Genomic DNA, 13,086 nt, shown 5'->3' with positions numbered 1-13,086 from the left:
ATCGGCACAGCTATTAGATATTAACTTTTGTTTTAGCGAGAAAGCAACTCTTAGACGACATCAATCGGCGTACAACGAGCTCTGCTGAACAGCACGGCACAGCACGACGATCATCACATATGCAGCAGCGGCATGTAGGCTATATGTATATAATAGACATAATTACACATAAAAGGTAGTATAATATATAGCTATAGAGAACCCATCTCTCTCTCTCGATCGTATATTGTTATTACACACAGCCAATGAGAGGTTTGATATAGCAGGTTATAAGGTTTGGACGAGAGATGTGAGAAAGAAATCACAAACAGAATGATTAATTCATAAATACTATAGAGTCGATTATCTCTTTGTGCTATATAGTGAATGCTCTCTCTTTCTGAAATGTTTTAGCTTCTTTTACATAGTTTCTTGTAATTTTTTTAAATTTTTCATTGAAATTCCTAACGTGTTTTTCCCGTTTGTTCTGAATAAACCGCCTTGCGCGTCTTTTTTCTTTTTAAACAATATAATAAATATGCTGTTATGTGTAGTAAGTATTATACCTGATGATTTGACAATAAGAAAAAGGAATATAAGGAGTGGGCCGGAGTGCTGGATGGGGATGATGCTGAAGGGATGAAACACCAAAACCAACAAACAAAGAACAAGAATTGGTAAATAGTTTGTAGCTAACCGACCGAACAATGTATACAGATGTAGTTTTACACAGCAGTATAGCTAGCCAGGTGTGCAAAGTATGTAATAATAATAGAGAGAATATAATATAATGAGTTATTTTATGTCAAATCTACGACTTAAAGGACATCACCGGGACTGCTGCTCAAATACACGCTGCTGGCGCGATGGTGCCGGTGGCGGAAGTGCTGGTGGGGGAATAAAAGAGAGAAGGATTGTTGCGGGTGGGCGCTGCTGGCGACAAGCGGAGCTGCTGCGAGGAATGCGATTCAAGAATATTAGATGATAATGATTTTTTGCCGTGATACATTTATATTTATATATAATAGAGAGAGAGAGAGTTGAATAGAGAAAAGAGAAAAAGGTTTGACAAATTTTGGCCAATAAAACATATCCGGTTGAATAGTTTTCTTCTTTTTTTTTTTTTTGGTTTGTTTCTTCTTTGAATTAGTTTACAGAATAACGGGAACACACCATCTACCAGTCAGTGTGGGCAGCAGCACTGGGAAACATAATAACGGAAGAGACACGTAACGGGGAGATAGAGAAAAGGAATCGGGATCTCGGAGGATCGCCCCCTTTTTTTTGTTTTCGGCTTTGTAATATTTATTGTACATGAGAGATGTGGGAAAATCGTGTGTGTGTTTTTTTTTTTTTTTTTTTTTTTTTTAGTTCTTCTTCTTTGAATTTTAAAACCTTATAGAGTTGAGAGAGCGCTTTAATTCATTCTTCCTTAACAGCGGTGATTCAAAAGTATAAAACGAACGAACCGATCAACAAAAACCGAACCAAACAAATGGGAAAACAACGAAGAAAAGGAAAGAAGAGATTTCTTTTTTGTTTCTTATTTTGTTACATAATAATATAATAATTAATTAATTGTTGTTGTTGTTGTTGTTGTTGTTGTTGACTCTTTATTACTTGTGCTCTTATCCGTCCGTCTCCTACGGCCATCTAGTGGCAGTAGATCATGTGAAGAGCTCCGTTTCCGTATCGGACCGTTTCCGTTTTGCGACCGCCGTTGTTGTTGACGAGGCCGGCGCTAGAGGACGGACAGGTTCCGTCGTGGGCGCAGCGGCACTTTGGGTTCACCAGGAATGTCGTCGCAGTCTCCGTGATGACTTTGCACGCCTCGCTCCCGCCGCAGGTCTTCAGCTGCAACGACAACAACAAGAAATCAACAACAAATAAAAACAAACAAACAAAATATACACAATGGGGAAAATCAACAACGTCACAACACAATGGCAAAGCTCGTCCGCGCTGACTCAACGACCTTTATATATCACGTCATCTTCTCTTCAGAGCCCATAGCACGCACATCAATTAATCAGGGCTCGGACATGGATCATTATATAAAAGATAGGTTCGCAGAAGAAGAGGATAAACAGTGATGAATGATTCGTGGAAAAGTTCATCAAAATGCGCTCCGACGCTCATCCCCCGGCCTTTGTTGACACAATCGGAGCAATCGAAACACGAAATGAAAAAGAAATATCAGAGCAAAGATCAAGAGCTATAGATAGCGCGTGTGCTTTTAATACAGAGCAGCATATAGCTCGTTCTTTTGGGCGCATCATCAGTCCGTTCCGCTCTTCACTTCCACTCGTTGGCCCTTTTCTTCATTCTCTCCCCCAGCATTTCAATAAGATTTTCTGTAGGTTGGATAGCTGGGGCTTGCTGCTGGCCACCGTGTTTGAGTTTCGACTAAAACAGCATAGCGGGTGGGCACTATAGCGCTGCTGCTGCTGCTGTCCTTTTCCCCCTTTGGCGAAATGAGCAGGATATTCCAGACGAAGATGCCCAAGGATGGTTGTTGGCTATAAACACACATAGGGGTCGAATGCAGAATGTGCAATATCCGCTGCAGTTAATACGACTACACCGTTCTCAGCATATATAAGACGGTCTCTCTCATCTCTCTTTTATATTTGCCCCCTGATTCCGTATACAGGATCCGGTGCGTCATCACAACTGGCGAAAAATACGGGGCCCATAAGTCTAGACGAATAAATAACGGTCCGGAAGCGAAGTAGAAAAAAAGTGAGATAAAAAAGATAACAAACAGGTGCCTGGTAATAGCACAAAGCTCCACGTCCAGCAGACAATCTCTATGTTCAGATATCAATTGAATCAAAGCCAACGAACGTGCGGGCAAATGCAATCAAAGTCAACTGAGTTAACGCCCAAAAGTATGTCCATTCAGCGGCAAGATAAATCGGCCTCGTTCGAAATAAAACACAAAGCCTATGATTCACATAGCATATACTACATTCATCACAACGACGACAACCCATTTATAAGTTTGTTTGATCCCCTATGACATTTGAATATGGCAACGTCACCCACACGCTCAATAAATTGATAGGGTAGAGTTGAACAGCATCGGCTGCCTATTGTAGTCTAAGATCTAGAGACTATAGAAGGAGAAGACTCTTTTGTTTTCTCTTGTCCAATCTCGGTCGACCAGCGCGCCAGCACGAGGATCGCAAATCCCCCCCGCCCTATGCTGTGAGCCTTCATGTGATCCCGTCGTCGACCGGGGAGAGAGACAATGAAATCAAAAGATGGAAAAAGAGCAACACAACAGACAAAAATTGTCCCACACATAATGACGTCAAGTATTTTATGCCCCTTGAGAACATATAGCATGAAACCATGTCTATGTGTGCTATAAAGTACTTTCTAGTAACAAATCCACCAAGTCAGCTATGACGTATAAGAGGACTGGTCCCGTGCATATGCGAGGGAGGGGATTGAATGAAAATTACGGCGCCATAGACCATCCCCCCCCCCCTACCCTAAGGAGGTCGAGTTCAAACGACACATTCATCTCCGCCTCAATAAACTGGAATAAGGAAATCAAAAAATTTGAATCAAAATTTTTTTTTCTTTTTTTATCAATGATTCAAAACTACTTTTCAGCGGGGAGATGACACGCACTTGATCGTGTTGTAGGCTACCCATACAACGGACTCGACGTTAATCATGTCGATGCTGGTCACCGTGAGTGGGTGCTGGACGTCGTTGTTGAAATATATGAGCCCCATTTTTCAATCATATCAAAGCAGCTGCTGCTATTTCTTCGGTTGCGGGGGTAATATAGATGGTGCACACTAAATTACACTTGAAGAACTAATAATGCCAAAATAATACATAATATTTCAGCGGGCCTTTATTATTAGATTGTGTGGCGATGAAACATTCCTCCCGTGGGAAGTAGCAGCAGCAGCAGCACAGCACTTATATAAATCAACATGTGCCCACAGTGCTGCTGGGAAACCGAAAGAGCGGTCACCTTCTCGCCCATCCGAGATTTATTCTTTATTACTCTTACCCTCTTGGCCGTAATAAAAATCAAAATGACGTCGTCCATGCCAGCAGGTGATATTAATACCCACGTTACCTTTTCAAGCGTTTGTTGAAACAGAATGCTCATTTTTGAAAAAAAATAATAATGGGTCGGGTCCTATTACCAGGGCGATGCCTTTAACTCGGCGTGAAGAAATAAAACTACGCTAAAGTCATTCATGCACATCAACACAATGAGATCTATATATATTCTCTGATGGATAATAATAAGAAATCGGTTGCCGAGCTCCGATAAAAGCGAAAGGTGTCATGAGACTCTTCAACCATTTATTTCCTAGCTGATCAATTCTCATTCTTTAAAACACTTGCTATTCTGCTCTCACAAAAAAGAGGCCCCCTTTCTCTTTTTGAATTTTGTATAGAATATTCTATACGGTACTATATAACAGCAGAGTTTTTGTTTATCCCTATTTCATTGTCGGAGCACGCCGCCGGCAGCAGCAGCAAATAGATGCGAAATTAATTGAATGGAGAGAGTCTCTTCGTCTCTAGACTATGATTAATGAGAACCTTTTCATCGCGCTAGGCGACACTCATCAAGGAAACCATACACGGTTTTGAGCCAAAGAGTAATAGAGGCGTTTGTTATCAAGTAGAAAAGTAGAAAAAAGAACCCATTCCATGTCGCCGAGGGGGGGTTTCGGCAAAAAGAGTGCTAGAAGGAGAGAAAAAAAGCACTCAACGTGTACATCTATGTACCATGTAAAAGCAAAAGTGAATGAGGCGCAGCAGAGTTATAAAAGCATCTCAACCGCCACCCGTGAGCCGCGCCCTTCATACCGTCCCCGCATTCATATATACATAATGCAACGTGTATATTATATACATGTACATGTATACGGAGCCGGGTGATGATGAATGGCTTGTGGGTATTTTTCTTTCTTTCTTTTATTATTCGTCGTCACCCGGTGCGCGCGTCAAGAGGGTTTTTCTTATTGCGTCAAACATTAAAAATAATGATAATAACTAGGTTATATTAAATGTACGTAATAATAGTTTGATTTAATTACCGCGTTGCAGACGTAGGTGGTCGACATGGATTCGGTGTCGTCGTCGACGTCGTCAAACTGGCTGTCGACGAGGTCGTAGTTGGCGCTCTGGCCGGGGCAGATGCAGTGATTGACGTCGTTGAGCGACAGCATCCTGCCCGTCGACTTGGACATGAGGCTCACCGTCGTGTAGGCCGTCATTCCTCGCTGGCAGGTGCGCAGTGTGGGCGCTTTACGGCAATACTGTCCTCATTGATTTCCCCCACCAAAAAACCAAGTTGTCGTCGTCGACGTCGTTATCGCAGCAAAGAAAAGAAAATAAGAAAACGTGAAATATGGAAAAATAAAAACGAACAAGAAATCAGTCAAGCGGAATATCTTAAGGGCATCGCCGAATCGGAGCAATTTTCGACGATAATAGCTTTCAGCTAAAGCGTTTTTATTTTATTTTCTATTTTTCCCCCGGCTAAATAAGGTTACAACTTGTCTGATTAAAGTCTATACTGTATACCTCGCTCTATATATCTACCGCGTGCAGAGTCGTCAAGGTATAGAGATGATACAAGCAACGGCTCTTTCTGTGTGTAGATATACAATAGCTACTTTGAGAGAGATAACATATCCTCCAAAAAAGTTGAAGAGCGCTTAGATTCTTATATATGGGTCTATATCCGTTCTCGACTTTCTTAAAAGCTTCTAACCGAGATTTGAAACTTTTGGCCCAGCATGTTTACTTGTTTGCCTATGAGAGACATTAGACTTTTCTTTTCTTTTTTGTCGAACTGTTTCACGGCTGACCCATTTGCCCCCCCCCCCCCAGGGCCCTACGCTTCTGTCGTCGTGAAATATCAACGATAGCCTACTGTACTTAATCTCTTGTGGTTCTCAATAGCAACCAAACTCGCCCACGCTCTTCTATAGCGTTGCACCACAGTTTCACTTACAGTTGTTTTGTTTTCCCTTGTTGTCTTTTCCCCGAAATAACAATGGGCGAAACCAAAAACAAACCCCAAAAAAAACCTCGACTCCTTCTGTGCTGTCTATTGAATACACAAGATCGCTATACATGCTGCGGTTTGATTATGAACCTATATGCGGCAAGCGGTTGTCTAAAAGCGCTTGACGTATTCAAAGACTTGTTTCAACATTCACTGCGCGTTTCAATTGTTTATAGGTCCAAGAAACCCCCCGCCTACCCCGCCAACCCCAACGGGCCTCCTATATACGTAGCGACAGTGTGTTACATAATGAACGAATTTGCGGGAAAAAAATTCCGCGATTGTGACTCGACGCGTGCATATACAACACAGGCAGTCGCGTGCGAAAGAGATAATAAGCTGGACTGCATGGAGAGAGCTATATAGCTGCTGGGCCAGAGCTGGGCGTAGGTATTATAGCGTCGCCTGCTGAGAACGGCTGCTGCTGGGATTTGCGGGACCAGCACGCGTGTGATTCATTTGCGCCTACAGCGCCGGCGGCACATTAGCCCAGTGCACACACACTCAAAGCATCTGCATGGAGATCGAGCAGCTACATATAGCGCTTAGACGTCTGCTGACTTGTATATTATACGGGAGCTTAGGCACGGCTGCACTGCTGCGTCGCTTTCGTGTTTGCGTGTCAGCCTGGACGATTGTATTGGTATAATTGGAGCCGTACGATATTATTCCCGAGATTATAGCCCCCAAAATTAAATTTAAAAAACCGTCGTGAATCTCCCCCCCCCCGGGCAGGTATATACACATACACACACATGAAGATGGCACAAGATCTGGGTCTTAATTAATCTATATATACAAACACACAAGCCCAGCAAATAAACGCATATTGCGCTATTCCATCAGTTCTCCTCCCGCAGCGCGGTTCATTATTAATCTATAGCGATTGGATGTCGGCTCCGCTGCATCAAATGTATAGCCGTTTGCGGTGGGTGCTGCGTGTATAGATCTGAAATGTCATCGGGTTTGTGGCACACGTGTCTATTGTTGCACGTCAACGTCATCAATCATCATCGACTGGAAGGGGTCTATATAGACATGTGAAAAGCATTGGGTTGATGAGTTGCGCTGTGGTGGCAACAAAAGAATTCGAGTTTAGTAACATGTGTGTTGCTTCACATCAAGTGGCTGTCGCCGCGGGGATCTGATTCGTATTTTGTATTTTGTATTATTATTTTTCTCCAAGATCTTTTGATGTGTTTCACGGAGATGACGCCATCCCCCTGCCCCCTCTTCCTCACTTGCCAAACGCCCAAAACGACGGCGAGATGAAAGAGGAAAAACACTCGCGCTCGTCGCCTCATTGTCGGAGATTTGCTATTTGCCATCTGGCTGATGGCGATATTCTATCTATCATATCCTATATAGTAAGGGACTATATACTATCTGACGGGATATGGAGCGTGTGTGTCTATACCTTGTACTGGTCTGATCCTTGAGTGATTGAATGTCCGTCCTCGTTGTCCCAGACCAACGGGCATCGGGTGGGACCTGAGCAGGAGCACAATGGTTGCGTGTTGATTCCCCGGGCGTTGGCCTGCAGATAGGCGCATATCGTGTTGCCAGCGCAGACGGGCAGCTTGGTCTCCTGTTCAGCGTTTCATCGCCATTTTCCAAATTAAATCGAAAATAATTAAAATAGAAAATTGTCGTTTCTTCTATTCACGAAAAAATTGACTCCTACCTCTGGCAATGGCTGGAAAATGTCGTTGATTTCATTGCCGTCCACGTTGTTGCCCGTCATTCTGCCCATGGCCAGCGACGACATGATGAGGCCCGTCACGATGAACCAGGCGGCTCGTACCAAGATTAAATACATGGTGCTCGTTTCTTATTTCTTCTCTTTAGATTAGGGTTATTTGTCTTTCGAGTTTGGTTGGAAGATCACCGCTTCAGCTGCTTTGAAAAACTGGACAACAGCAACGCAGAGTTTCTATACTTCCAGCCCGGAAAGAAAAAATCAAAAGCGCAAAAGCCAATAATAACAGCTTTGCATTAATGGCGTGGAATAATATTTAACAAGGCATTATATGGTATGTCATACTCCAAATAACAAAGTATATACTAGACGTCGTTAGAGGCAGACAGACATATGGAAGCATCTATTTTGAGGACGAGACTATTACAAGATTTATTTCCCATCCGAAATCGCAGTGAAACAGCAGCGGGCCAGCCTCATATCTCCGAGGAATTATACACGCGCCATGGCATATATCTACGTATACTATTATTATCGTCTGTGTATAAGATGGAAATTTAAGTATATTTATAATATAATGACAAGGTCTAACTCGATTGGTCGCCGGTATATATTTTTGATTATTATTTCTATTTATTTCTTTTAGCTTTTTCTAACTTTTTTAGTAGAGAGAGATAACAACATGGGGGAGACATGCAGATCTCTCTAGACATGTTTTTTCTTTTCTTTTGTCGTTGTTCCCCAAAAACTCTTTGCGACTCCGCCTATATATTACAATCACCGACTTTTTGCTTTGAACGAGCAACTATATACCAAATAGGAAATAAGGGGCATGACTATAATGAGATTCGAGTTGCCACGGCGATCAATTTACTTTTCGTTTTCAGCCGAGAACGACGAACGACGCGGCCGGCCTCTATATTACATACTGCGCTGTGTGTGCCCATCATCGTAGATGTCGGCCGAGCGCCGTTGATTTGATCAAACTGGAAGATGCCAAAGACAAATGGAAGGAGCGCAATGGATCCTTCCAGAGTTCCAGATGGCCGCCTACATAAATATTATGGCCGTCTGATTATAATATCGGCAATGATGAGCTTCACGGGATAACGCGCACATCCAGCACAGAATGCGGGCATCTTGCGTGATGTGCTCCGCCATCTGGTTGGATATGGATGCGTGCAAGCGTTGTTGATGATGATCCAGCTATTATTTTCCTATCAATCGCACATATATGATATGATAACCTTTCTCCTGTGATGTGCTGTGTGTTATTTACAATCGAATTCCATCCCAGCTGCGGGGCTCCACATTTTCCATCAGCCACCATCATCTTTGTGTGTAGGTTATAGGCCTTGAGGTATGTCACGACGAAGGAATAGAGCTTCAGCTCGGCGCTATCTAACCAGTTTGATTCAATTGTGATTTCATCAAAGTTAAAAAATAAATAAATAAATAAAGTCTTTCTAAAAAAGGATGCTGGCAATATGCTGTCATCTCCGCAGATGAGAGACGCCCACACACACGAGTATATACCTATCTCCTGCTGGGAAAGAAAAAAAAAAAAGGAAAAAAAGTTGACTGGCTAGAAAAGCGAATCGTCTGTGTCAAATCAAGATCAACCAGATCTATTCTTCTCTTTTGATAGAAAAGGAAGAAAAATGTGTCGACTTTTTGAATGAAGTCGCTCTTTTTTTTTTCTCTCTGTGCGCGCCCTGCAGCGCTCGGGTTATTGGCATCTCAGCCAGCGTATTATAGATCTAGTATATATATAGGCCTCTATATATTTCTATCTAGTATTGCGCCCCGTTTATTTGAAACGTTTGATTACAGCCGGGCGGAAGAAAAGGAAACTCCTGCCGGAGGGGGGGGGGGGGGCGCAAAAAATATACTAAAGAGGTAAGTATATATAGACGTCGTCGTCTCCCTTAAGAAAAAGCTTGTAGAGAAGAAGCGCTGCACCTATTTCATCCTGTATCCGATTGATCTCCTTTTCATTGTCACTCAGAGCTCAAGGCTGCTATAGCTATAAAAGGGCACGGAGAGGGAGTGGCTGCTGGGTGCTTCAAAGAAAAACGAGATAGTCTTCACTTTGCTCCTTGGCACGACAATCTATCTACTACTACAATACACAGCACAGGCACGAGAGAGAAAAAAAGCTGAAAAAAAGGTCGCTGCAACTGAAAATTCCTTCAAAGAGTATATCAAAAAGTCGCGAGAGTCTCACTGCTATTATATATCAAGACAGCGTCTTAACGCACTTAGACGCGGATAATTTGATCGAACAACAAAGTCTATCGGAGGTATCAAAATCACCCACCCTTTTTTATAGTATACGCAGATATAAATAGTTTCCTCCGCCCAGGAGTGATTGAATTTTCGTTGCGAGAGCAATGCAAGTTGATGTTAACTTGATGCTATATAAATTAGGAGCAACAGTATAGTGTACTCTAATGAAACATTGATTAACAGGTCCGTAATCTAATAATAGATAGAGTGCATGTTGAAATGACGATTTTGAGAAAAAAAGGTGCCGATACTTATATAGACGTAATCGAAATGATGCAACGTGTTTTGTGGATATAATAATCATATCTAGATTGGTGCCGGATTACCTGGCTGCTGCTGCTGGCGCTCGGGTGGATTTCCTGTTGACAGATATGGGCAGATGGTGCTCCAACAGCTGTGCTGTGATGCGGACACTAGTAGCAAATTCCTCCTGTTCAAATGGTGGCTACTATACAGTCAAGAGAAAGTCTAACCAACAATTGGAGGAGGTGAAATAGATAAACTGGCGGAGACAAGTGATAAGACAAGTCTGTGATATCGGAGTGATGTGGTGCTGATGATGGGGGAGGGTGGCGATGGCACACGTTCAGCACCGGTCGAGATGAAGTGGGAAACAAGAGTTGCTTTGCGTCCAGCGGCCGACCGGGTTTTTATAGACCAGCCAGCCGCTGGAGACAGGAGAGAGAGGCTGGCAGCAGCAGCGGCTCGGCGGCCTGTGCGCGTGGGAGGGCGATATCTAGAGGAGAGCGCCGCGGAGAGAGGAGAGACTCGGGCTCGGGCGGCATCCCAAGCCTTTGGCTCTTCTTCCTGTCAGCCAAAAGACGTGGCAAAAAGGGGGCGCGACTTTCGTTCGTCGCCCTCCTGTCGCCGTCGTCATCGGTCCGGCCCTGCAGCCCTGCTGCTCGTGCTGCCTTATAGACATCCCCACTCCCACTACATACACCCAGCCCAGCACTCGCTGTATGACGTATGTAGATATACGCTAATATCTATCCATCTGCCATACTAACCTTAAGTGACGATAAAAAAGTAAAATGTTAAATCATATAAATTCGTGAACGCTGCACTGAACTTTTCTCCTCTGTGATGCGCGGCAGCTCATGTGAATATTTGATTATTCACTGGTCCAACCATTAAAAAAGTGGACGCATTATACAAAGAGACCAACACCCGGCCAACAGGCGGTTATAACCTTTAGTTCGGGCTGTAAAAGCTTACGTAAAGACTATATACATACATAATTTACATATGTTGAAGACCTACAAATCCACACGCAGGACGCGATAGGGGGCTGTGACAGTCGCCGAGCTCTGACAGGTCTCTCTGCTCGATTTTTGTTTGTCTTTCTATTTTTGGGTGTTTCCTTTGATTCCACGCCGTGGTGCATACGATGTCCGTCTTCAATGTGCACTTGAACATTTTCTCCATGTTAACCCCCTCCTTTTTCCTCCCTTACATTATTCATGAAGTGTGCTCTGAATATGTCCCCGGAGACAGCTTCAATCACATAATACAGTGGCCCATTATAATATCGGAGACTATAGACGCAGCAGCAGAGCTTGTGCTCCTGGGATGGATACATCAATCGCCAGAACTGCTATATACAAGATTCTAGGCGAGTAGTACATTGGCTCCGCATATACGCGGAAAAATAAGCGGCTGCCGGGCGTCCGCTTTCAATTGAAAAATATTTCTAGACTGGATCTACATATCCTTATAGCCTATATTCGTCGACATTATACGAATTCCAAAATTCCATCATTCGGCCTTATTAAAGGAAACCAACTGTTGAGAAATGTGACGTCAAGGGCAAATTGGTTTTTGTGTTTCGTCCTTCGTTTCTTTCTCGTGTACGTGCTCTTTCACCTCCTACACCTCAAACGCATTTGAATAAAACATGTTTTTCATCCTCCACAACATTCGGCGGGTTATTTTTCTACATATAGCCTACTATATATTTCGCTTTTGGGTTGTTTGCTTGTTTTCCCCGGGTGCCTGTTGGGCATTATTACCATTTATTTCCGATTTCTTTCCGTCTCTTATATATCGTTTGTGAAATAACGAGCGACACACAGTCGCCGGGGGATTAATAAACGGGGCAGAGTATATCCACATAGTATCCCATATCCAGCGCAGCTACACTTTTCTTTTTTTTTTTTTATTTGGTTTTCTTCTTCGTTTGTGCTCCCTCCCTCCCTCTTCCCTCCCCCCCCCCCCCCCCCAATCAAAGTCATCGTTATCGCCTCGTTCCAGCCTGCTGCTGCCCACACGGATATTATTGGGCGCAGCCTACATATATAGCCTACTAAACTGGACACCACCGGCCTTTGTGACAGACTGAGCGAGGGTTATTGGCTTTTCTTTTAGCAATCAAAAAGCATCAAGGTAAAAACAGAAAATATTGGCTAAATAAGGGAGACAGTTAGGGAGATATATTCATCCGGCGTACGGTGTACGTCCTTTTGTATAGCTACAAAAGAATATACATCGATGCACTGATTGAACGTGTATATACACACAATTGTCTGATACGATCGCGCACGGTACACTCAACACGGCATACAAAAAACACACACACAGCACAAGTCCCATCACTAACAAGGGCGTGCATTCACCATATCGTCCATGGCGACAGACGATACACTTTAATGATTACGCACTTTTGGTCGTCCAATTATTTATTGCAAATATCAAACCTCCGTTCTTTGATTTTCCGCAGAAGTGGAGCAACAGCAAAGTTGAACCGGAACTGACTATGCACAAAGCGGTATATTATATAGCTAGATATATTTTTATAATATTGAATTGGGATCATCTGTAAACATAATAAATATCCATATTGAATCTTTTCGTATGTGCGCACGAAAAGAATATTCCAACATTTCGCAGGCTATATCCTATAGTCGTCGTTTCCTCTGCTTCCGTGTTCACAGCTAACGCAATAACAGTGTTTCGGGGTAATATATAAGAAAAGGACCTGAATGTATGTACGACCCAACCGGAGAAAGTATAGATAAATAGAGCTGGACAAAATTGGGGACGGCCCATCACTTTCGTGTGT

At 43.2% G+C, this 13,086-nt stretch overlaps 1 protein-coding gene across 1 annotated transcript; it reads right to left on the bottom strand.

The window, feature by feature from the left end:
- Positions 1 to 209: 209 nt before the first annotated feature.
- LOC124335892 (U-scoloptoxin(11)-Sm5a-like) lies at positions 210 to 10,715 on the bottom strand. Its single transcript, XM_046789386.1, has 5 exons — positions 10,352 to 10,715; positions 7,722 to 7,970; positions 7,455 to 7,625; positions 5,061 to 5,282; positions 210 to 1,833 (listed from the first exon to the last, which is right to left on the bottom strand). The coding sequence occupies exons 2-5, from the start codon at positions 7,854 to 7,856 to the stop codon at positions 1,633 to 1,635; spliced, it is 729 nt and encodes a 242-aa protein (XP_046645342.1). The 5' UTR covers positions 7,857 to 7,970; positions 10,352 to 10,715; the 3' UTR covers positions 210 to 1,632.
- Between the last annotated feature and the right edge of the window lie 2,371 nt (positions 10,716 to 13,086).

The sequence above is a fragment of the Daphnia pulicaria genome, chromosome 4 (genome assembly GCF_021234035.1).
Source record: "Daphnia pulicaria isolate SC F1-1A chromosome 4, SC_F0-13Bv2, whole genome shotgun sequence".
In the NCBI taxonomy this organism is placed as follows: domain Eukaryota; kingdom Metazoa; phylum Arthropoda; class Branchiopoda; order Diplostraca; family Daphniidae; genus Daphnia; species Daphnia pulicaria.
Note: the sequence above shows the minus strand (reverse complement) of the source record. Positions and strands in the feature narration are given on the sequence as shown.

Bases quoted from the DNA above. Each gene is read 5' to 3' on its own strand.
- LOC124335892 (XM_046789386.1), bottom strand. From the start codon at position 7,856: ATGTATTTAATCTTGGTACGAGCCGCCTGGTTCATCGTGACGGGCCTC. The intron at 7,626-7,721 runs GTAGGAGTCAAT...AACGCTGAACAG, and splicing joins TTTTCCAGCCATTGCCAGAG to GAGACCAAGCTGCCCGTCTG. The intron at 5,283-7,454 runs GTATAGACACAC...CAATGAGGACAG, and splicing joins AAGGATCAGACCAGTACAAG to TATTGCCGTAAAGCGCCCAC.